This window comes from Vombatus ursinus, unplaced genomic scaffold, assembly GCF_900497805.2.
Source record: "Vombatus ursinus unplaced genomic scaffold, bare-nosed wombat genome assembly UNPS02001419.1, whole genome shotgun sequence".
In the NCBI taxonomy this organism is placed as follows: Eukaryota; Metazoa; Chordata; class Mammalia; order Diprotodontia; family Vombatidae; genus Vombatus; species Vombatus ursinus.
In genome coordinates, this window is record NW_020941197.1 from 4,894,202 (window position 1) to 4,920,569 (window position 26,368).

Consider the following 26,368-nt stretch of genomic DNA (forward strand, 5'->3'; position numbering starts at 1 on the left):
GAAATATGAGAAAAGATAAATGGGTAAATCTGTTCGCCATTTGTCTTGATTTTTAAGGGGGAATGGTAGTAGGACCTTTAGTCCTTTGGTAGAATGTCTAGGTTTTTGACCTGTAATTTGTGAGCTCATCTGGCAAGTGAGGGGGAAAAATTAGCCAGATAGTTAGGTCTTGGATAGTTATTGTTTAAACATATTTGGAAGAACCCACTTCCCTTCTTTTTTTATATCAAAATAAGGAATCTCACCTTTCACGTTTTAAAAAATATTTTATTGATTTCTAAAAACTGTCAGTCATTCTCATCAAAGGTACAGGATTAAAAATGGGTGTTATTTTCCAGGAAGTGGCTACTTGGAAACATACCCTTTACCTTATCTAAGCCAATCACAGAGCTGAGCCTCGTTTCCTTCTCTGGAAAATGGGGGTAATAATGCTTGTACTCCCTAACAGATTATTGCTAGCATCTAATGAGATCTATGGAAAATGCTTTATAAACATAAAAGGATTGGACTGTTACTATTCACAATAAAGAAATCAACAGTGTCTTTTTATAGATTTCAGCAAGATTTTGATTACTTTTAGTTCAAGTCTTTCTTGAGAATTTAAGATTGCAGCAAATACCTTTATGAAAGTTGGAATTGACTTGTAAGAAGACCAAGCTGAATTCATTAGTCTGTGTGCTTTTTCCTTTTTGACACCTCTGTGTCCTTCATGTCATTAGATTTGTCCTTGAACTGATTAAAGAAAGCTATAGCATTGATTTCTTCATTTTACCACTTGTCGCTCCAAAGGTAGGGTAAAGAAGAAATCTTTTCTTACCGACTTAGGACAAGTAGTTGGCATTGTAAGCTTTAAATAGCTAATCAGGGTAATTGTAAACTGGAGCCAACTCAAGTAGTTATCCAATGAAGTCTAGAAAAGGAGATACACTATTTCAAGTTCTGAAAACTTAGCTCTCAAACTCTATATGCCATTTTTAAGAGGAACACTTCTAAAATGTCCTGACATGGAACACCCCGTATATTTAAACTGAGTGACTTTAGCATTTATTTTATAGGAATTTTAGATATCTAATTAGTCCCTCTCTCCACGAAGGTGGCTCTCTGATTGGTAGGAATTTATCATGATTGAGAAACTGAGGATTATAGCTCTAATTCCCCATTCACCTTAGTCCTCTGCCCCAGGCATGGTGGGGATCCTTGGTTCTTGAAGGAGAAACTCATAGGATCATAGCTCTAATTCCCCATTCACACCTTAGTCCCCTGCGCCATCTTGGTATGGTGGGGACCCTTGGTTGTTGCAGGCTGTGCCAGTGGAGAAGAAGCATTTGTGTCCAACAGTGGACCAGTCTAGTTATGCTCTATGAAACATTACCAGAAAATCAATCCCCATAGTATGATTTTTTTTTTTTGCCATAGCAACACAGAAGATATGGGGGGGGGGGTGAGTGTGTTGGCAGAGAGGATAGCTACCCAATACTGATGAAATGATAGTGTTAAGTATATTGCCTGCAAATGATACTGTCTCCTTTGGTATCAGGATGAATGGGGGAAGGAAGAAATGTTAGGAAAACAGCTCCGACAGAACCAAACTTTGTAAGATAATTTTAGTAAGTTTGGTCTTTTGTGTTACGTTGTATCCAGAGACACTGAAAACTGCCTTTAAAACTTCAGTGGCCTTTCTCTTGGGATCAGGAAAAAAATGGCTTTAAGAATTTTTGTATATTGCACCTTTTCTCTAAAGAATATGTCAATGTTATTCTTTTAGAATCATCTTTTTTTAACTAGGTGAAAATATATTTTTATTTAGATAGGCTTACTTGTCCTATCTTTCCTAGTTTGTCATTTTTTTTTTATCATGGGCATTTTGCGGAATTTAAGCTATAGGTATTAATTTGTTTGTTAGTTTTTCTGATATGTTTTTCTGGGGTTTTTTCCTGTTTTTTCCCTAGGGTGTCCCAAAAGTCTTAGTAAGGTTTTAGCAATTAAAACTTTTAGAACACCCTGTATTTTTGAACTGAGTGTCTTTACCATATATTTTGCAGGAATTTTAGATATCAAATTGGTCCCTCTCTCTCCGTGAAGGTGTCTCTCTGGTTGGGAGGAATTTATCATGATTCAAAAACTCATAGGATCCTAGATTTAGAAATGGAAGGGCCCCTACAGGCCATCTAGTATAGCCCCTTCATTTTCTAGGGGCCTCTGAAGCGCAGAGAGATTGAATGACGTAGCTAGCAAGTATCTGAGGCAGGATTTGAACCTAGATCTTACTCAAAGTCCAGTGCTCAATCCACTATAAAATTCTGCCATATCTAAAAAAAAAAATAATAGGCACTGAGTGGTCTGGCACTTAAACCTAGCTATAATATACACAGCAAATATAAATATAAAATATATAGCAAACCTAGGCTATAATCCTATCTGTTTTAGCTGTGAGACCTCAGTAAATTGCTTAACTTCTTTAGGGTCAGTTTCCCTCATCTGTAATAAAAGCACAGTGAACTAGATAATTCCTTAGTTCAAGGCTCACATTCCTCAGTTGTATGATTCTTTTCATCTGAAGAAGGATGGTATGAGAATAAGGATAATTAATCTCAGAACTTCTCTTATTGTAAGTAAAGACATGGGAGAGGCAGGATGTGCATCATTGGGGGAAAAAATGGCATTGGGCAGCCCTGACATAGCTTCTGTAATACAATATCCCGGATAAAACTTTCTGGCATAGTGGGCATAACTCTGAAGGCAGTTAGTCGCATGCCCATTAAGCTAGTCGCGTGCCCATCAAGCTTATGATGTAGGACGCTGTGGATCTCACCCCATGTGCAATATGTACTTGGTTGTACAGTTTAATCTCCCTTTAGCACATCCAGTGGGGGTAATAATAGACCTCTCATCCTTTTCCTCTTTGTCCCTGTGCACAGACTGTGGTCTCACAGCTGTATTGACAGCTTGAGGGTGTTGTTTAAGTGAAGATACATTTTGTTTTCCCAGTAGGCAGCCCATACAGCCAATGTATCAAGAGTACTTCCCTGAGGTATTTCTGACTTGAACTGCTTATTACTGGTCACATGGAGGTAGGGGGAGACATGTCGGGGTGGAGGTGGGTGGGGGAACTTTTGGAGGCATTTTGGCAGAACTGTATTGTTCTGCACAGCGTTAAGAGATTATTTCAGAGCCCTTGTTGGTTGTTATCTGTGGGAAATCCTTGATTCTCTTCTACCTGGACTGTGATTTGGGAGAAATGGAAGGTAATTTTATGGTTCATTTATCTAGGACTAGAAAAAAAAAGAGCCCTCACCATGCAAATCCCCTAAGAATTTTGCTATTAGGTTCATAACTGATTTTACTGGCTCCTTTCATCCTAAAATAGGCAGCTCTAATGAATAATATATCTCAATGGGATTAACCTAGACATGTGGCATTATTTAAAACTATGGTTTAGAGTTGTCTAAATTTGTCTTAAGATAGTTTTTCAAACTCCTAGCTGGTTGTTTAGAATTTTCTCTAAAAAATGTGGGACAGTCAACCAATTAATTACACATTTGTTAAATTTTACTATGTGCCAAGTACATCTGTCTATGAAAATATAGATATCCTCATATTCACAGAGCAGTGAGCAGTTTACTGATAAATACTATTTTGCAACGTTAGGTTTATTTTTTTCTTATTCTTAAATGACTAATAATAAATAACATCCCTGTTGGCCATTGGTGACAGAGATTGGCCTTATACTAATTGGATTTCCTCTGTGATATTTGGCAGTAAGCTCTGTAGTGTATAGTAAGCTCTATATAGCTTTATAATATATATTACAAAGAACTTTCTTCATAACCTCACCGTTGCGTTGTTTAAGTATGTTTCAAGTCCTCCTTGATACCGTGTTTCCTGCTTCCTGTCCCTCCAACCCCCATGTGCCTCTCCCAGGCTAGATGATACCCGAAATTTCACAGCAAGAGTCAATAAGTTTTTACCATATTGACAGCCACTTCCCTCTGACCTGGAGATGTAATGAAGGCAAAATCAGGCCCTGCCCTAAGAAAGTTCATATTCTAAAGAAGGAGGCAACATGTAAATAATGAGATGCAATCAGTTCTGCCAAAACGGGACGTATAAATGCCTAAAAATTACCATGCTACCCAAATTTGTCCAAGGCTTATGGGGAAAATGGGGTAAGGAGTGCAACTCTCAAAAATTTCATCAGTGACAAATTAAAAAATGAAGACAGGAGCCTGATAAAAGTGGTAGCACAGTTTTATACATTTTAAATGGTTAATAAATACACAAATTGTACTATAAATAGTGGCAGCGTCCTCATCCGTAGGCTGCTGCTCTGCCTGCACCCAGGTTTCCACAGGGCCAAGACTGACAAAGTCGACTTGCTTCTAGGAGAGAGAATCCTCAGTGGGCCGCAGCTCCAGGCCCAAGCCACGGAAGTGGATGGAGCATTGGCCCTGAAGTCAGGAGGACCTGAGTTCAAATGTGGCCTCAGACCAAACACTTGACACTTACTAGCTGTGACTCTGGGCAAGTCACTTAACCACAATTGCAATTGTGCATCACCAGCTACCTTTGGCATATTTCAAACTGGATGTCGTCTAGGACATCTTCCACTCAATTTGTTCAAACCTCAGCTATCTTTCTCCCCCAAACTCTTCCCCCTTCTGAGCCTCCCTCTTACTGTTGAGGACACCACTACCACCCTTTCAGTCCCCCAGATAAACAACTTCCTTGTCCATCCTCAACTCCTCTCTGTCACCCCACATATCTAATCTGTTGCCATATCTTGTTTCTACCTTCATGGTATTTCTTTTATTTATCCCTTCTCTGCATTCACGCTGTTACCACTCTAGTTCAGACCTCATCCCTTCTTGCCTGAACTATTGCAGTAGACTTCTCATTGGTCTGGCAGGCTCACATCTCCCCCTACTCCAGTCTGTCCTCCACCAAAGGTGATTTTTCTAAATCATAGGTCTAACCAGGTTACTCCTCTGCTCATTGAGCTCCAATGGCTCCCTATTACCTCCAGGATCACATATAAACTCCTCTCTCATTTAAAGCTCTTTACACCTTGGTCCCTTCCTTATTTTGCAGTCTTCCTACATTATTCCCTCATTCTTTCCCCTTCTCCCCCAGCTCTACCAATACAGCCAAGTTACAATTGAATATAACATTACATCTTCCATTTCTTTGTCATTATCTTTATAGCAGTTGTCCCCAATGCCTGGAGTGTTCTACTTCTAAATTCCACCTTTAAATTCCTTGGGTTTCCCTGAAGACTTAGATGAGTCTTTGTCTTCTGAGGCAGCCTTTCTGCCCCCCCTCCAACTCCTCTGGTAGTGCTCTCTCCACTGGGTTTACCTTCCATACACTCTGTGTGTATAACTAGTTTATTTATTTACATGCTGCCTTCCCCATTAGAATGTAACTTCCTTAGAGCATGGACTGTTTATGACTTTCTTTGTGTCCTCAGTGCTGAGCTCAGTGTCCAGCATGGTGTAAATGCTTAATTAATGCGTCTTAATTGAATGACTAGGCAAATTACTTGATTGTCAGATGAAGAGAGTGATGGCATCTATGTCCCAGGGTTGGTTTGTGAGGATCAAATGAGAAAATGAGATAGCATATAAAGGGCTTTGAAAACATGAAGGTCCTCCATCATTATTACCTATCATTAATTATTTATGATCAGATCATTTTAGATACAGGAGAACAATAGAGCACAAAGAACACAGGCATGGGATCCTGGACTGGGATTGAAAAGTAGGAAAAGGCGTGGAAGATGAGGGGGAGGGGTTAGGAAATGAAATGGGAGAAAGAGTCAAGAAAGACCTTGCCTCCTTTATAGTTTTGCTTATATCATTGTCCCTGTTTGGAGCTTCAAAGTGGTGGTGGTGATAATGGAAGAAGCCTGACTCAGTTTCCTCAACTGTAAAATGAGGATAATAATAACACCTACCTCCTAGGGTTATTGTGAGGATCAAATGAGATAATGTCTGAAAAATACTTAGTGCAGTACCTGGCACATAGTAGGCACTTAATAAATGCTTCTTTCTTTCCTTCCTCTAAGGATTAATGATCTTTAACAAATCCTTTTATTAAGGGGATTTGTTCTGTAAAACTTGGACTCAGTCAAAGCTGCACCCAAGGAGCTGGAAGGCCACATGTGGGCTGGAGGCCACAGGTTCCCCACCCGTGGGTTAAAGGATTTACGCAATATTTGAAGCTGGTCAATGGCAGAGCCAAATTTGTAGCTAAATCTTTTTACTTCAAATCTGCTTTTTTTTTTTGGGGGGGGGAGGAGGGTGCAGAAGGGAAGGGTAGGCTGTACACCCTTTAAGGGCAGAAGCTATGTCTTATTTTGTCTTCATCTCTTGCATTTAATACAGTGTAGACATTTAATAAATATGTATTTAATTGAAGTTTAAATAACTCTTAAAATCCGTCTAGATTTAACAATCCTTGAAGCCTGAAAGATAACAGATACTCTTTGTGTTAGATAATTTGTTCCTGTATTTGAGAGGTTTCTTAAAGTATATGGTCCCCTATTACCTATGTAACAAGGCACATAGTAACACTTGGGGCCTAGAAAATAACCAATATGGTCCCCAAATGTAACAGGGGTTGTGGTGTTAAGATTTATGACATGATGTGGTGACATCCACACACTAATATCAGAACATACCCCTTTCCCGATATCTGTATATTCATATTACTTCTCACATGGGACATGTCAATATTCCATTCTCCTGGGAGCTGACTTGTTCACACCAACCTTCTCTCAGGCTAGCAAGTCAAAGGTTCTCAGAGACAGACCAGTACCCATGATTACATTCAAAGTCTTTTAGAATTCTCTGCTGAGGGGGAATAATATTTTTCTGAATCCGTCTTCTGTCTTTAATGCAGCGTCTTCACGGCCCATGATATTTTTACAACACAATAATAACATTTTTAGATCTTAAACATAACCATTTCTTTAACAAGAAGACAAAAGAAATAACATAGATTGTTGTTCAGTTTTTTTCAGTTGTGTCCAACTTTTTATGACCCCATTTGATATTTTCTTGACAAAGATACTGAAGTAATTTGCCATTTCCTTTTCCAGCTCATTTTACAGATGAGGAAATTGAGGCAGAGTTAAGTGACTTGCACATCTAGCAAATGTCTGTGCCCCCTAGTTGTCCAACATTATGGATAATAATATATTAAAGGAAATGCATAAATAATAACATATGTCACAGTATACCTATAAAGCCAGATCATTCTTCTCCCACCAGTGCACTCCATATCTATGATGAAGGGTAGGCACACATTTGCAAGAACCTGGCAAGGAAGCATATGAGGGAGGAAAATTCTTATGCTTAAGGTAATTCACATGTGCTCAGGGTAACTCACAACTCTAGACTTCACATATATCCATACCACACAAAACTGCTTCTCTACTCATTTTATTAGCTGTTTATCTTCATTTCTCTTCATTTAGTGAGATCCTCATCTCTATCAGAAAGCTCTTTAAATTAACTATCTCCCTTGAAATGGTAATTAGTTCTTAATGGGAATAGTTGTTCTTTTTTCAGTGAGAAAACTACAAAGCTCATCAGACTGGCTGTTTCTTAACTATGCATACCAGCCCAGTTTGTTATTCCCTTATCCAGATGCTGTGTCCTCCAATCAGGACAGAGGTCACAGAAGCACAGTTCAGGTTGGCTCTTTAAGCCGGCTCACCTGGGTATCTAAGCAGCTGCAAAGCCTCCCCTGCTTTCCCTTTTCAATCCATAGGTGGCAACAGAGAGCAACAGGCCCTAAGGAGATACTTCACCTTTCTCCAGTTCTAGGTCGTGCTGAATTGCAATAGATGTCTTAGGGCTCTTGGACAATGAAATCAGTTTGCTCTTGGATCAATTAGGAATCACTTACTGAAGCCTTCTGTTAGCTGACTGCTTCTAATTGCACTGGCACAGAGCAGCTTTTCAGTCTCCCTGCTATATCTTCAATTTTTCTCTTCAGGTTCTTCTGTTCCTTAAATGAGTCCCTTATGGCTTAAATGAGAACTTCCTGGCTCTCAGTGACTTACTTTTCACTTAAAAAGTCACAACTCCCCAAATTTTCCCACCAAATCTTTTTCCCACCAAGTCTTTTTAAAAGTCATAATTTAGTCTCCAGATATTTATATGATTTTTCATTTTTAGTTTTACATTTTTTAGTTATTAAGCATGCATGTGTAAATTCACTGATGTTCCATAATGCTTTGCAGTTTTGAAAGCTTCAACACAGTAATCCATTTCTCTCATATCCTTTGTGTTTCTCTGCACTCATTTCTCTAGTTTTAGTAGATGAAAGATCTTTCTTTGCCTCTTTATACCATTAACTGTATCAATACTACTCATATCATTAAACAGTGCCTCATAGGTGAAGCATCATTCTATCTTGTTGATAAAGAGTTTTGAGTCTGCATTTATGTTACTAATTGTTTTAATATATATAGCCAACATAGAAGTAATAAGAAACAGGTTTCAGACAGGATTTGAGCAGAAAATGAAGTTCTTTTTCAACTCATTATCAAAATATTCTTCTATATCAGTAGCAATAAATTATGTCATTTGACAGTTTTAATAACAATTAACAATATAATTTTCCCCTTTACCCAAAAATGTTTTTTCCACCTTTTTAATTACCAAACTGCTCCTTAGGAGAAGACTCTTAAAGAGATATTGTGTCTTAAACCTACTATCATCTTCCAATACTTCATCAGTAAGATCAAATAATAAGAAAGTTGGAGTTTAAATTTGCCTAACCAGGATGCACAGACCTCCATAATAGGTTTAATTTTTTAGACATCATTCAGTTGATGAAGCTTGGTATAATAGTGTGGTTTGCTTGAAAAAGCTTTGATGTAGGAGAGAGTTGGACAAGTTCACAACTACAAATTAAATTTTCTTAGACAATGTGGAACACTCACCGTTTGGTCCCATTCATTTTAGTTCAGTCGTTTAGGGGGAAAATGAAAAGCAGACACAAGCCATCACTTTTCTCTCCTCTGGAAGGGTCCATTGTGTGTGCTACACAGCATTAAAATAAAATGAAAATGACTCAATTTAAATGCATGTTTGTTCTTTGCCCCTTTTTTTTTGTGCAGGTGGAGGAGGGATGGTGGGAAGGCGTTCTCAACGGAAAGACCGGCATGTTTCCTTCCAACTTCATCAAGGAATTGTCTGGAGAATCAGATGATCTGGGAATTGCCCAAGAGGAACAACTTATAAAGCCAAGTAAGGAAGCTTACCCAGTCAAGTTGGCAAGAAGTGATAGGAAGTTACTTATTGACTGTTCTTTTTCAACCCTCTGTTTGTTCCTCCTGGTGCTAAAGTGATTTTACCCCAAATCTCAATGCCTTATCTCATTTTTACTTCTGTTGCTCTCTATATTCTTAATACTTCAGATGTGTGGCTTTTAGCCGTGAATCTTGTGAACCTCTGATTTCCCTTTAGATTTGTGATTGCTTGTCTTTTTGGAATTGACATACCAATAATGTTTGATTCCCTTCTACCCCTCCCTAATTGTGCCATGAAGTAGGTATATTGTAAAAGTAAATGAAACAAAATGTAATAATATCTCATTACTCTTGAAAATAATTGGTGGCAAACTATTGAAAAAGCTGTGGATGTAAGGTACCCCATATGTACCCTTCTTAAGTATCACAGAACTGAGGCTGCTAGGCCAGTGGTGGGTATGCATAATTGAAACTGTGAGAACGAATTGTAGGTCTTTCTCTCTCCAGGGGCTGAGTATGTTACTACGTCAACTCTGCTGCCCATGCCGGTTCATGGAGCAAAAGGTCAGGACCAGGAATCTATGTCCTTCCCCAGCCACTAACCTAGCTCCTCATGTGATTTTTTTCCTTTTTTATTTTTTTTATTTTTTTTGTTGTTGTTATTGTTGTTGCCTGTCGAGCAAAGATTATGGTTGTAAATGTTGTGAACAGTTTGTTGAGTGTGTTATAGTTGCAAAGGGCTTCTTAGCACTGGGGACTTTTCTTTGGGTAGAGAAGGAAGATACTTCAGTTCTACTGAGAGAATTCTTCTCTGTTTTCAGGCTGAAGAAAATCTCCCCAAATTCCCTAACTCTCAATTACCCATGACCTTTAAGATTTTTTTTTTTAAACCTAGCGGAAGGCATTAAATGCTTCTTCGTTCTCAGTTCCCTCATCTGTAAAATAAGGGCCCTTCCAAGTTATCCCATATCCACTGACATCCTTAGGGCCTTATAAAAGACTTAATTCCTTCCTCCCCACCCTACAACATGCACAGCTAGCAATGTTTGGCCATACAGATAGAAATAGATAGCCTGGGAGAAGAGATGGAAGTAGGCCTACGGGACATAATCATAAGGTTTTAGAATGTTCTCCACAGTAGCTGCTCTTTCCAGTCAGTCGTACAGAGAGGGCTGCTTCTGCTTGTACGATCTCCTGCCAGGACAATGCATTTATCTTTGGTGGCAGGGAGCCTTTGGGAAGATAAGAGGATCAGCCCTGTCTGTGGGCCCTGACTCCCTTTATTCCAGGACAGGGACTGAAGTATGTGGTTGTAGCTATTATGCTAGGTTATGTTTTGGGCCTTGCTCTCCCTCTAAGTAAACTAATTCTACATGACTGGATAGTACAGTGTTCTAAAAAGGGAGGATATTTTCCCGTGATTCTCAAGGAATTCTGATAAGGCTTTGGTAACCCTCCTAACCCTTTTATTTAGAGGGTTAAGAAGAAGTAGAAGAAATACATTTTAAAAATCACCCTGGGGCACTACTGTTGCCTGTTAAATTGAAATTCCATCTTTCAAAGCCTCGACAGGTATCTGTTTTTCAATAACAGTTTGCCACTCTGACTTGGCTTTTAGTATAGGGCTATGTTGAAATTTATGTAAATGAGTATGATGATGGGCAGAAGTTAAATATAGTTGGTTTGCTTATTTGATTGGAAATCTTTGCGTTAGCCCATTCTCTCCTTCCCTTGTATGTATGAATTTGCTGCTTTGACTGTGTTTTCTTTTTGCCCTAAAGATTGAAGGGGATCATTGTGGCTAATGCATCAGAATGCGTTGAGCTTTTCTCCATGGAATGGACTAAAATGTTGTCATTTAAGGTCTTTGTCCTAGTCCACTTCCTATTGCTTAATTTTAGAAGTTGATTTTCATAGGGGCTTAAATAATATAGGCCCATTTGGAGGCAAGCAAATCTTCTTATGTTTGACTCTGATATGGTGCCACACTATAGGGTTTTCTAATTGGTGTAAAGGTTTATAGAAATAAATAAAATCTTTATACAGTTAATGATTAAAATATGGAAAGACCATATGTAGGCTAATATTAAAGAGAACTGTATAAAGATTCTGTCTCAGTCATAGAACTTCAGAATTGGAAGGGACCATATACATTATCTTCTGAAACTTTTATTTTATAGAGATAGAGGAAACTGAGAAGCAGAGAGATTAAATGACCCACCCTAAGTCACATAACTGTGGCAGCTTTTCTGATTCCCCATCCAAGTGTCCTTTCTATTGCTTCTCAAACATGGTATCCTTTAAATAAATTCTAACATTTCCTGAAGCTGAAATAAAAATCTCATTGGAAATGTGACTGTACTAAATTGGTAGGAAATGTTTAATTGGATATTACTGTGTTGGACCGTGACCACTGAAATCAAGAGTTTGGAGTCTGAATCAGAGATCAGAAAAGGTCTTTATTCTTTCTCATGAGAAAGGGCACAGGCCTTGTCGCCCAAGCAGTGGCAGCCAGGGAGTGTGCCTGCTGGCTGTGAGAAGCAAAGTTTTGTAGCCTTAATGCATGCCCCCTCACACTCTCTCACCTCTTTCTCCCATTGGCTGGGCACTCAAGGCGTACAATCTAAACGTGTCAATTAATATCCAATAGAAGCAAACATATCTATATTTGGGAACTAGATGTAAGCCGGAGCTACCAGGAACTGCCTGTGCTGATGTGGATTTTTGAGAAAGGTGAAACTCAACTCAGGGCTTTCTAGAAAAGTGACACTTAGGCCTGAGGGAACTGCACTTTAGGCCATCTCTCACATTACCTAAACAATCAATCAGAACAAACTTTTCTGTTTATTTTTATAGGACTTGTCACCCCCAAATTTACTTATTCCATTTCTGGGTACAGCAAAAAGAGCTGGATGTGGAGTCACATGATCTGGGTTTGATACTTACTATCTCTGACGTTCCACAAGTCATTAAATCTCCCTGAGCCTCAGTTTCTTCATCTGTAAAGTGAGATGGTTGGACTAGATAATCAGTCTCTAGGGTCTCTTCTAGTCTTAGATCTAGGGTCATATGAATTTTGAGATCTGTGATTAACGGCCTAAAGAAAATTTTTAATCTGTAAAAAATTTTACCTCGAACATTCTTATGCCAACTCTTATTTTTCTTGCCAAAATCAGTGTGAAACTATGACTTAGAGTAGTGAATAGAATTAATGCTATAAATCATCATTTTCGTGTTTAATTCAATGTAATGCTTTAATTTTAAGTTTAGTTGTATTAAGTTCTCTCCTGAAACATGCTTTATTTTAGATCTTGGGAGATTTTGAAGGACCCTTAGGTCCAGAGGCCTGTGTTTGTGAATGTGATTGATTTAAGTCATTTCTGCAGAAAATGATGATCAGAAATCAGCATCTCAAGAATAGATGCACATTTACTACCTGTGTGACCCAGGGCAAGTCACTTAGCCCCATTGCCTAGCCAAAAAAAAGAATGGATGAGATTGCTGGTAGTTGGCCTAATGAGACTTGTGATTTCTTAAGAGAGTGACCCCTGAGATAATGAGGTCTCCGGAGGTCTGTGGTTCATCTCTAGACGATAATAATGGTGATTACTTATTTGCATAGGGCCCTTAGCTTTTCAAAGCAACAACACATTTATTTATCTGTGCCTTTATGAGAGAGATTCAGGATTCTCCATATTGATTTCTAAGAGCCTCCTTATATTTACCTGGGAGGCACCTGGTGATACAATTAATTTCAACAAGTAATTTATTCATTGTACCAGGTGGAGGATAGAAAAGAAATTAAATAACATCATAATTTCTGACCTGAAAGAGCTCATAGTCTTTGTGTAAGAGCGTCTAAGATTTCGACTTACCTGCTTTGAATTTTTGATTCAAGTGACTTCTTGAAATGTACCGTAGGGTGGTAGGTATCAGGGGGCAACATTTGTGGGGCATCTATTCATAGTTCTAGTCAATTCAACAATTTAATCCTGCAAACACTTTTTAGGTGTTTGCTATGATAAAAACACTGTGCAAGACTCTGGGATTACAGGCAAAATAGAGAACCTTTCCTGTCCTCAAGGAGTTTCCATTCTGTAGGGTGATTGATATGACACACAGATAATAGTCTTATATCATTAGGGGCTCAGAGAGAAAGTCCTATTTGACATTCTTGCATCTGCCTAATGTTCTCCTGAATGGTGTTTTGCATGGGGTAACTGCATTAACAAAGGCCTAAGGCCTGTGTCTTTGTTCTGTATCTCCAGTTTGTTTTACTCAGTCTGACACTAGGGTACGTAGAAAAGTCAAGTAGACTTCTAGGCTATGGGATTCTTCCAGGATTATTGAGAGATTAAGGTTCAAAGGCTGGAAAAGCTAAGTGGCCAATTTTTGTGGTTTTGGGCTCTCTGTTAGGGGCGAACTAAGTGGCAAAATGTGGAAATGATTGTAGTAACATTTAGGAATTTGTATTATCTAGTTTTTGCGGGCAGAAGCGTCAAGAAATGATAGCTTTGCGTTCAAACAAACAGTGTTTTTATCTGTGAGTGGCAGGTACAAATTGAGCATGCTTTGTTCTCTTTTTCCTGGCCCTGATTTGTTTTCACATGTGTAGTAGAGTTTGGAACATCAGTGGAATAGCTTAGACTCTTGTTCAGGATGACTCAGTCTGTCAAGGAAATAGTTCTTCCCAGTCTTGATAAATGGTATTTAGGTCTAAAGAATCTGGACATCCCTTTTCATTGAAGGTGAGGAGTTTTATAGCTCTGTCATGGAGTGGCAATCAGCTCTTTGCAGCTTATGCAGCACTTTCAATTTCAACTTAACCCTTTCTTTTATATTTTCAAAGGTAATTCAAATCACAGTCCTTGTTTAATTAAATAAGACTTTCAGAGAGATTTGTTTGAAACAGGTCACCATGTAAATATCTTGCCAAGTGAAAAGTAAATTGAGGGCTGAGGTCGTGTGTGTGTGTGTGTGTGTGTGTGTGTGTGTGTGTGTGTGAAACAAAGGGTTGTTTTAATGACTAAGGCAGCCAGCCATAACTGACATGGAGGCAGCACGATATACATTGGAAAGAATGGTGAGCATGTGGCTGGAGTTCTAAGTCTGATTCTGCCACTTTGCTGTGTGATGCTGGGTAAGTTACTTAATTTCTCTAGACCTCAGTCTCCTCATCTGTAAACAGAGGGAATTGGATTAGACAGCTAGAGATCTGCAATCTTATGATTTGGGTTTTTGTTTGTTTTCTTTTGGCTTAGACCTTACTTTTGGTAAGTAAGGTATCAGCAATGAGGAAATGCTCTACCAGTTCAGATCAGGAACTGATCAGTTTATGGTTTTATAGGGTACAGCTTGACTTCAGAGACACAACTAATATGTTGAATCAAATTTACTCCTTCAAGAGAATTAATCTATGATTCATAGTAGTCTCCACCCCTATTAGCTCCCCTTCACCTCAGAGACCTATCCCCCTACCCCCATTTTACAGATGAGTAAACTGAGCCCCAGGGAGGGTAAATAGCTTGCCCAAAGTCACACTTCCAGTAAGTATTTGAGGCATGATTTGAACAAAATTCCTCTGATTATAGAGCCATTGCTGAATAGATCTTGAGTCTACATCTTCTGACTCCCAAGGCCAGCTAGCTCTCTATCCATTATAAGGACTGTTCTTACTGCCTCACTATTCATTCTATTGATCATACAGTTTTTTAGAGCTAGTAAGAACCTCTGAAAGCCCAACTTTTTAAATTTACAAGTGCAGAAATGACGTGATACATTTACAAGTTTAAATGACTTGATAATTAGTGCCAAGCCTGGGACTAGAGCCAGCACTGACCACTTAAATCAATTGGTCTGTATACCTTATTTTGGTCACTCATACCTTATTTAATGAGAAACAATTAAATGAACAGCAATTTCTAGTTGTATTTCTCCACACTGTCTCTCACATGCTCCTGACTTTGTATTTGAGAACTACTTAGAGCCATTCAAAATCAAGCACATACTAGAGTGGAAAGGATGATGCTAAGTCAGTGCTAATCAAAAAATGTAGTAAGAACTATGAAATTTGCTGCGTGTACAATAAGTTTTATTTGGAGAGGGTGAACAAGTAACTATTACGAAGCTACTGATGCAGCCTGGCTGATTAGTCTGTTACATTCTGTTCCCGTTTGTTCCCACACTTTTTGGGGTGTTATAAATTATCAGGCATTTTACGAGCATAAGTATTAATAACTATGTGATTTCAATTTTAAATAAGGTTCCTAACAAGAAAGAATTTTGTTTATTTTAGGCCCAGTTTAATTGTTTTTAGGTCTTGGGTCTGTGATTATTCGTGACACTGAGATAATGTTGAAGAGAGAACATTTTAAAATTATGAAAGATATTACTAACACAAAGCATGTGAGGGTGATCTTTAATAAAATGATCAATCTTTTGTTTTATGAGCAGGAAGAAACTTAATTGGCTAATGAGAGACTGTTATCCTTGAGCTCTGCCTTCCAGCAGAAATTAAAATTGAGTTTTTAAAACCCCCAATCATCCTTGAAGTGCTTTAGATAATTGTTTGATATTGTGTTCCAATATGTATATAAATGCTTGACTACAGACCATCATATTATTAGGAAAGAACAATTAGCAAATTCATTAACTAGAACCTTATTCATAGTTTTGTTGTCAAAACTAAATACTTGTGTTGAGTGAAATATAATCATTTAATTATTAATTATCTTAACTAAATGATTGTATTTGAGTTTGCTGTTATTTTGAATTTCATAAACCTTATACATGTATATGTCATTAATAATCTGATAAATAATTGGCCATCACAAAAGATGATGGGCATACACTTTATTTATGAGTTTGCTAATTACTCTTCCCTGTTGGTTGATCTTCAGCCAGAATAATATATGTAGGCAAACATATATACATATAAACATATATACATATAAATATAATTTATAAATTCATAAAATAGGCATTTTTGTTTGGCTCATGTCCCAAATTGCCTTTCTTCAGATAGCTAAATGGGCCTTCTGGAAGGTCAAAGCATTCTGAGTCTATAATCCTTTGAACTACTTAGAACCATTCAAAATCAGTAGGACTGCTGATTATGAATTAAGCTAAGCAGAATAAATAAACCTTTTCCTAGCTGGAAACTAGTTTCTGAGGCTTTTTCTGCTTGTAAGGTCTTCAGAAAAAGATTGTCAACTTCCTGGCCCACCTGGCCCAGCCCAGGGATGAAGTAGACATATCAGCTTGGTCAGGAGTGCCAGAGGCTAATATATGCTTATGGGAGGTGGTGGCAGAAGCACGTTGGGCCTGGTACTACCGACTTGGGACTATATAAATGATCTTAGTCTGGAGGGGCAGGGGTGAGAAGCTGGTTTTGAATAGGTAGTTTCTAAGATCCCTTCTAACTCTGAGATTCCATGATTTTGTTTATCATTGATTTAGAGAAGTCAGCTCTAATTTGTCCAAGATAGAGCCTGAAGGGGTCAGAGGGAAAGATTCCCTAACCACATGACTGTGTATTTTTTACATAGTGATGAGTCTTAAAGCAGAGTAACAGTGGGGTCAAGGAGGTGTAGATGAAGTTAGTCCAGGGCCAAAGCCATAAGGACACCAACCTTCATATTGTAAATCATTCTTTAATAGAAGTTTGCCTATCTACACATTCTTATTTATTTTTAACAAAGGTGCATGACATACAGCCCAGTATTTTAATTAGATACAGCAGTAGAACTATTTTCTTTTGAAAACTTAATAATAAATTTTAATTGTTGCTTGTTACTTAATTGTACTTGTCAGCAAACCATTTCATCACCATAGGATCCCTGTATAGAGGGTGTGTGTGTTAAAATCAGACAGAATGTGCTCAGTATACTTACTCAGCAATCCATAGGTACTTGAGAGGTTTTTTGGTTGTTTGGGTTTGGTTTTTGGTTTGTTTGTTTGTTTGTTTTTTTAGCTATGTGTCCAGTCATATAGTATATATAACATCTACCTGTAGTTCAAAAACCTATTCAGGTTAAATTCTATGTCCTTATAGTTAGATACAGATTGATTTCATACACAGTAAAACCTTAATTTCCCAGAATGCTCAAGGAATGGGATGGTCTGGTTAACTCAGTGTTAAGCAGAAAACTCCCTTTGTTGAAAAAAAAACTTTATTAGTGTATTTTTTCCTGCCTTTCTAAATAGAATGTACTAAGGATGATGATTCAGATTTTTACAGTATCACTGGATCATTGGTATGAATTTTCTGTGTACCAAAACACAATATGGAAGGCATAAGAGATTGGGGCTGAATTGTCTCCAGTGTATACACATCTCAGAGGAAACCAAACAAAACCTATGAACTCTATCTTTGATTTAAGCTTTTTTTTTTTTTTTCTTGTAATTAGTCTTTCTTTCTACCCTACAAGTAGAGGGCAAGAAAAGAAAATGGAGAGTTCTGATTAGCTGGATTCTCAGTAACTGTGGTTTTACTGTATGTAAGTTATGGTAAATGTTGAAAATGACTTTCTTAATCTTGTGGCTACACTTCTGTGTTTGTTGTCTCATTAGCAGAGGCGAAGACTAATGCCATTCAGCATTTTTAGCACGTGCTTTTTTTTTTGTATAAAAATTTCAATTTATTTTTCTGTAAAAAGCTCTTACAGTTCTGGTCATTGAAAGAAAGTTCAGTTAAAGATTCTTCCTCTCCCTTCTTTTTATCATCATTTGCTCTCCCTCTCCCTTCTCTTGTCTTTTTCCTCCTCCCTTCTCTTCTCTCATTCACTGTCAGGAAAGACTGCCTTTGAAGGGACAATTCTGTACAGAGTGGCATCCGGAAAGATTGACAGCTACAGACGCTATAACAGTGAGTGAAATGAAACTGTCGAGAGACAGTTTTAAAGATGAGATCCTGGTACTTGTGATTTTGATCTAGCTGCACTCACCCTACTCGCTGCTGCTTTTGTGGAATGTGCCTGCTTGAACTTCTCATCCCAGACCCTTTTGGCTGAAGTTATATTTCCATCTCCTTGGTGTGCAGAAAAGGAATGTTCTTCTCCCCATCAGCTTTCCTCTTTGCTCTATTTGCTCTCTTCTCCTTATGGTATATGTGATGTGTGCATGAACAGTGTTTGTAAAGAAGGAAATAGAAGCCTATATACCAATGGGCGACCTACCATGGTCCCAGAGTCTCTCTGCCTCTGGTGGGGTATCTGGGGTACTGTAGAAGAAATAAATATTGATACTGTACTTTGCACTGTTGGCACACGCCTGCTAACAACTTTTCATTGGTTTATCATTATTCTAATCCAAGGATTGTTCTGCATGTCCAAACTGATGGAATCCACTTGTGCTCTCAGATATGTCTCTCTGACACATGACATTTTCAAAGTCACATCTGTAAGATTCTTGAACATAGGAAAATTTCACAGTGCTAAAGTATAGTTGATTTTACTTCATAAAACAGGACAATAGTCTCTCAACCTTTCCAGCATGCCCCCTAGAGAATCATTCCCCTAAAACTGCTGGTCCCTCTTATACCCTCCTCCTTAGTGGTCCTCCTCATAGGTGACTTGAAGTACTCAAAGAACTTTCTGTGTTTTTACAATAATCCTTTCTGGGGAAGGGGGCAGGTAATGACTTTAACTAGATGTGAGGTATTTCTTGTTTTATATCTGTGGTTATCACCCTTAATTTATTTTCCCAGTCATATCTTTTGTTCTTGGCCTTTTATACAATTACTTAAAAGACAAAGGTTAAGGTCTAAAAGAAAGGGAGTAGAAATGATTTTAGTGTGGGCACATTATTTCTTGAACAGTTTAAGTACTAATACACTTTCCCTCCTTTGAATATCTGGACAGGACTTTGTATTTGAAAAATATTAATTTCTTAGTATTTTCAGTTAAAGGAAGTTTTAACATATTTCTATGGTACCCTGCCAAAGATGTCACTAAATGGTGATATTGTTTTTATGAAATATCTCTTGGGAACCATTTATTGTAGTTCAGAATTACTTTTTCTAAAGGATAAGATGTCCCTGAATAGAATTCTGCAACTGAAGTCAAGAAGACCTGAGTTCAAATTCAACCTCAGGTAGTTAACTAGCTGTGTGACCCTGGGCAAGTTACTTAAACTGTTTGCTTCCATTTCCTCATCTGTGAAATGCAAACAATAATAGTACCTACCTCCCATGGTTGTTGTGAGGATCAAATGAGATAATAATTAGCACTGTGCCTGGCACATAGTAAGCACCGTATAAATGTTAGCTATTATTATCATTATCATTATTGTTAATTGTTATAAATTTATCATGAAGGTGTTTTATTTGGCTTACTCAGCCATTAATCAATCTATGGCATACATAATTCTTTAGCGGACATGAGTCCACCTTTCCATTTTGTGTGAAGTGTTGCCTTGCAATTTTATTTACATCAAGGAAATTGCCATGTGATTCATAGAAATAATAAGCTTTAACCCATTCTGAAATAATGTCATTGAAGACCTTTATTAAATTATACCAAATTGAACAAATTTATGACCAATGTTAATAAATCTGAAAAGGGCTTATAAGGTTTTTGTTGATTTTTCAATTAAAAAATTATTCCTTTTAAAAATGAATACTAGAAAAAAAAAGATATATGGCATGATCATTAACATCAAGTGACCTTCAAAAGGGATTTAGGAATTTTTGACTGATTAACGTGAACAGTTAAAAAAAATACAGCATTTAAAAATAGGTAAGCAGGTAGATCTTCCACTACAACCTTGTTTCAATGGCTCATGGTGGCAGGGAGTTCTTGAAGGCTACAGTAGTGGGAAGCAAGCCCTGGCAAATTCTACCAACCTGGAAAGACTTTGAGTAAGATTCTGGCAATGAACTGTCACTCCAATTGTAATAATTGTATTTGGAGAACTGTGTGCAGCAGAAGGTTGACCACTGAATGGTGGATTTTCTTGTCTATTGATACTTGTGAAGACTGTCCACAGTGGCATGGAGGGTGCCCCCATTTTGATGAAATCATAGATCCTTATAATGTAACTCATGTATTTCTTCTAATTGTAAGTACAGGAATATAGAGATAAATCCAAAGGGTGGAAAGTTCGTGGTGATAAGTTCAGTAAACACAAGGGGGAGATTGTATGGACCTCGTCCTAAACCTGTTTTATGAGGAATGGGAGAAACCTTCACATTCCTTTGAGGAAGACTAGAGCAGGTTGTGATCTGTCCTCCATCTTGTCTGGTAAAAATGAACAACAACAATAGTAATATTCTGCTGGGGGTGTGTGTCCTTTTTTCCCCACACTTGTTAGTGTTTTTTCTTCCCAGTCAAAGAATGATTCAGGGTCATTAATCTCAGAGGAAGAACCCATGATGTAGAAAGTGAACGCATTAAAGGGAAATGATAAAATATTTAGACCCCCAAATTATATCTCCCATAGGGATGTTTCTGAAAAGAACACACAAACAAAGAAATGAATGGTGGCTATTTTAGGGGATTCTCTCTGTACTTGCAAATTCATATATGCTATAAGTTACAGAAGATACATTTGTTGTGCATAAATACACTTGCCATATTTTTATTCATCTTGATGTCCACTATCACAAATGCTGTTCTTTTATAATAAAAAGCCTTACTCTTGATTCCTTACACATAAATTTAATTTATTTAATTTTTTAATAAATTTTTAATTTATTTAATAAATGTTTATTGTATTGAATAGTAGATTTTTCACAATGGCTCCCCTTCTACCAGGCTACTCCCCTACTACCACAGCTAGTAAAAGCCATTTGACTGAAAAAAGTCTTGGAGGAATTTTCTTAAAACTGACAGTTATTTATAGTAATAGTTTTGTACTTTTTTGCTCATTTGCAATGAACAACTTTTTTCTTCCTTAGGACATCTTTACTATGACTTTTCAAATCTCAACAATCTTTTCAAGTTATGCATAAAGCATAATAATTTGTCCAAGCATAATATAGTCAAATATTTGGCGCACCGTTCTTGTGTAGTTGGAGGCTAATCTCTTAATGTGGATTAAAGTTTGATGGTTTGACTCTGTCCTAAGAGTTTATTCTCCAGTTGATATTCATTGACGGCTTGCTGAGTTCATAGCTCTTACCTAAAGGCCTATAAGCTTAAAAGAATTTTAAAGGAAGATTTTAGAACATAACAACATGTGACTTAAATTGTGCCTTTCTAGTAAGAGTCACAATATGATTTGATTACCTGGATTTTTAAAATTAACACATTTTGGCTATTAGTCAAAAATAGACTTTTCCTTGATGGAGATTTTTAATAAGAAGAGACTTCCTCATTGGAGTGATCAATTCAAAACAAAAATATTTCAGATTGGTGAAATGCATATTCATGTCTCCTCATTGATGACTTTAGTGTTTTATGACTTTAAACGTGAATAGCCAGCCTATTAGAAATCAGAGGAATGTGAATTAGAGTGTTCTTATCCTATGAAATAGGATTCAGCTTTGGGGAAAAGGAAGTGGGTGAAAGAGGGGATAGGATAGTATAATCCTCAAAGGATGAATCTGGCTTTGGGGAGTAAGAGCTTTCTCTCCAGATATGACAGACATGATGATCTTATTAGTGAAGGTAGTTAAACTATCTTAATGTCAAGTCTGATTTAATACATTCATAGAGAAACATGTTTGTGTGCATTTCTTCCTCGTGAAGCTATCCAAACAGATTTGATTCTTTGGCAGTCATAATTTTGTGTGGTTTCTTTAATTGCCAATTTGTTTAAATAGCTTTTAGCTTTACAGTTTCCCTTTAGGAAACATTGCTTTGGACTCTAATTGCATAATTGAGTTGACATGAGTCATACGGATGGAAGGTACAGTATGTCAGCGCTGATTGAGAAGTCGAAATATTGTTTGGTCCAGCCTGCCACGAAATGGATTTGGGTTAGAAGTCCTTCTTTTAATTAAAACAAAACCTAGAACCCCCCCCCCCCCCAACTCATTATGCTCAAATCGCAACCCTCAATCCAAATCGTTCTGTGGAGAGTGATCATGTAACGGCCCTCCCAAGCGGCTCCCACGCTGGTTAGGATGTTTGTAGCCGCTGTGTTCTAAGATCTCCTCTTTGCCCTTCCCCCTTCTCTTGGCAGGTCTGAGGGAAACTACAGGCTCAGAAAGTGATGGTGGTGACTCAAGTAGTACCAAGTCAGAAGGCGCCAACGGAATGGTCGCGGCAGCAGCAGCAATCCAGCCCAAGAAGGTCCGGGGTGTTGGCTTTGGGGATATCTTCAAAGACAAACCTATCAAGCTAAGACCAAGGTCAATAGAAGTGGAAAATGACTTTATACCTGTGGAAAAGGTAAGTAATACAGATTTTAGCCTTATTTGATAGTATTCCAGGGCCTGCCAGAGATACCTTATTTGAGGTTTCTGAATACAGCTTGGGTAGCTGATTTACACCCTCCCAGTGGTGTTCTTCTCTTCCCCTTGTTTTTTCTAAGCCAGACTTCCCTGGAGAGCCTCAGTGTTTCTGTACTGTTTGGCTCTTACCTCACATTGTTTTACTCCCTTTAGTTTATGGTTTTTGGAAGCTTCCTCGGGGCCGCATTGGAAAGTGAGGACAGTGTTCTGGTTAAATCTCACTCACGCCTCTTTTCCATACTTCTCACGTCAGGGAATAGTTAAACAGAATTTGCTATCATTTTCTCTATTGTTTTAAAGGTGATTCCCTTTGGGAATATAACACTCTCTCTCTGTGATCTGGACTTCAGACCATGGGGGTGAAATGTAGGGCGAGGGCTTCAGGAAGGAATTGTATAGCTGTTACCTAGTAATTTATATGCTTGATTAGCTAAAAATCTGCTGGAAAGAAAGTCTCCCATGTGTACAAATTATTGATATGGTCTGTGATTTGGCATGAGGATGCTGGCCTGTTTTCTTCCATCCGTAATTCTAGATTGGACAAGAAATGGGCATGAGTGATGTTGCATAAGGGTGCCGTGATTGCCATGACAACGGACCTTGGCTAATAACTCCTGGGTTGCTGTCTGCAACTTTTACTGTGGCGCACCTCTAAATGTTTTACTTTTCAGCTATTTGGCGAACATTGTGATATTTTCCAGATAGGAGTAAAATAGATTCACACACAGCATGCCCACTGGAGTACTTCTTAAGTCATTTTAGATCTCAGATTTATATTTGGAGGCAGGGAGGAGGATGGGAAGGCTAGCTGACAAAATTTCATATTATGGGAATTTATCTGAAGACTTTTTCTTGTTTGTCAATGGAAAAAAAAGTTCTAACATCTTCCACCTCTGTCATAGAATTTGCATTTTCACTGTAAGAATAGCTGGCACTTATAACTAGTGCTTTAAGGTTTGCAAAGCACTTCACAAACATTATCTGATCTGATACCACAAACCTGGGAGGTAGGTGCTATTATTATTTGCAATTCACAGATGAGAAAATGCTGGTAAACCAAGGTTAAATGACTTGCCCAAGATCACACAGCTAGTTGTAGGTGTTCAAGGCCATATTTGAATTCAGGTCTTCCTGACTCTAGACCCATCACTCTATCTACTATGCCAAGCTGTTGCCTTTTATATATTTTACACATTAGAATCAAAGTCTTAAAGTGATACCCTTTGGTAAGATGTGTGATTGATTTACGTATATTGGCTTTTGAGGTGAATAAGAGAAAAATCTGAATTTTGGAATAAGTCCAGTTTTATTTTTAGTCATCATTAGAATGAAAAATCCTGGGGTTAAAGTGTCTCGGAGTGATATATCGCTTCCTTTAGTAAGCTGTATCAGTGGTTGTTCATCTGTAGCAGATTTGGAGGTTTGAGTGGACCAAGGGTTCAGAGTGAATAGGCAAAGTGATATGAGCTTCAAGGGATGTTTTAAGAGAACACTTTGTAGAATGATGGAGGTGATATTTATGCAGTATCTGTATCAATAAGGATCCATCCAGAGGATTGGGTTGAGTTCTAGGCTTCATACTTTAGTGCACTGCTGAACTGGAGAACCCTGAGGAGGGGAACCAGGTTGGAAAAGATTTTGGAGAGCAATCTGTAATTATGCCCAGAGAGTTATTAAACTGCCTGTACCCTTTTACCTAGCTAAGAACTGGAAATTGCAGGGATGCCCTTCAATTGGGGAGTGGCTGAACAAGTTGTGGTGTATGATTGTGATGGAATACTACTGTGCTATAAGAAATGATGAGCTTGACAATCTTAGAAAAACATGAAAAGACTTCATGAAATAATGAAGAGCGAAATGAGCAGAACCAAGAAAACATCGTATACAGTAACAGCAATATTGTTTTAAGAACAACTTTGAGCGAATAGGTCACTTTAACTATTATAAATACCCAAATTAACTATAAAGGACATATGAAGAGAGATACTACCTGCATCCAGAGAAAGAACTGATAAATAGAAGTATGTATAGAATAATTTTACATAAATATGTGTGTATACATATATAGATACATATATACATACATATGCACACACATAGACATATACATATACACATATATGTGTGTGTGTGTCTAATGGTAGCCATCTCTAGGGCGGGGGGTGGAGAGGGAAGGAAAAAAAGGAAAAAAAAGGAATTTACATGATAACTTTATATATTTAAAAGGAATAGCAAGTTATATAATACATTTGCAGTTTCATGTGTAATCATCTTTTTTAATATACTATGTTATGGAAATGCTTTTTTTATTCCATAAATTAAAAATAAAAGGAAAAAAAGGAAAATATTCTGGAAGTGATGTCCACTTAAGGATCAGTTGAAGGATTTGGGCACATTTGGCCTAAAAAAAGAGAAAAATTTGGGAGGGATGGGATGGAATAAGAGAGCTGTGTTTGAGTATTTGACCAGCTATCCTGTGAAAGAGGGATTAGCCTCAGAGGTCAAAATTTGGAGCAATAGTTAGAAGTTCTGGGGCAGCTAGGTGGCACAGTGGATAGAGCACCGGCCCTGAAGTCAGGAGGACCTGAGTTCAAATCCGGCCTCAGACCAAACACTTGACACTTACTAGCTGTGTGACCTTGGGCAAGTCACTTAACCCCGATTGCCTCACCCGAAAAAAAAAAAAAAGATAGAAGTTCTACAGACACAAATTTTAAGTCCTTTGGGATAAGGAAGAATCTCCTAAAAAAAATAAGAGCTCTCTAAAAGTGGAGTTGGTTGCCTTAAGAGGTAGTGCGTCTCCTTCTTTACTCTTAAGTCTTTAAGGAAACCTGGATGACCACATGTCAGGCATGCTGCAGAGTAGGCTGTTATTCAAGGTCAGGCTGGACTATACAGCCTCCAAGGTCACTTTTAACTAGGAGACTCTAAGTGTGATGTTTTTCCACCTGTGTCCCATCATGTTTAGAAGCTCATTTTGGTTCAGCTTATATGTGCCTGAAATTCCCCACCAGCTACGGTAAAATTCAGGCTCTCCAGTTGTATTAATATTTATGAAATGAGACTGTAGCCAGCCTGGGACTAGATACTAAATATGCATATCTATATTTATAGCTATTTATTTATTTTAAGGGACTGAAGATAACTGATAAGACAGTCCGAAAATGTTTAATTACTTTCATTTTCTGTGGAGCCCATGAGCACATTTTTCCCTGTTGACCCTGCCTAATTCTGTATTTTTAGAATCAGATCAGTGATATATGTCTGATTTCCTGATGAGGAAACACCCTATACCAATATGGATGGGCGCCTGTTTGGCACCTTCGTGTTTTAGAGAGTTCCTTGGGGCATTGAGGGTCATCTAGCAAATCTGTATGGCAGAGATGGGACTTGAACCTCACCTTTCTCATAGTGGTTCACCTCTATCATGGAGTTCTGTCTTAAAAGCACAATAAGATGTTAGAAATCATACTGCCATTAAGTACTCTCATAAGTTCTGTTTGAATCAGGTGTTCTTAACCCTGGGGCTGTGAACCTAAAAAAAAAAATTCAATAGTGGATTTTAATATAATTAGTTTCCTTTGTAATCCTCTGTGTTTTATTTACTTAAAAACATTCTGAAAAAGAGACTATAGATTTTACCATACTGCTTAAAGTAAGAAATTCCTGATTTAGATATTAGTTTAAATTTAAAAAATTATTCCAAACAC

The 26,368-nt window shown here is 37.8% G+C and overlaps 1 protein-coding gene across 4 annotated transcripts in view; it reads left to right on the plus strand.

The window, feature by feature from the left end:
* The window catches only part of SH3KBP1 (SH3 domain containing kinase binding protein 1), a 434,394-nt gene that overhangs the window by 216,805 nt on the left and 191,221 nt on the right, over positions 1-26,368 (plus strand). For all 4 annotated transcript variants that reach the window (XM_027866157.1, XM_027866165.1, XM_027866172.1 and 1 more), the window contains 2 exons: positions 9,131-9,260; positions 22,388-22,596. In XM_027866157.1, the coding sequence (XP_027721958.1) occupies positions 9,131-9,260; positions 22,388-22,596 (339 nt within the window). The remainder of the gene's footprint in view (positions 1-9,130; positions 9,261-22,387; positions 22,597-26,368) is intronic.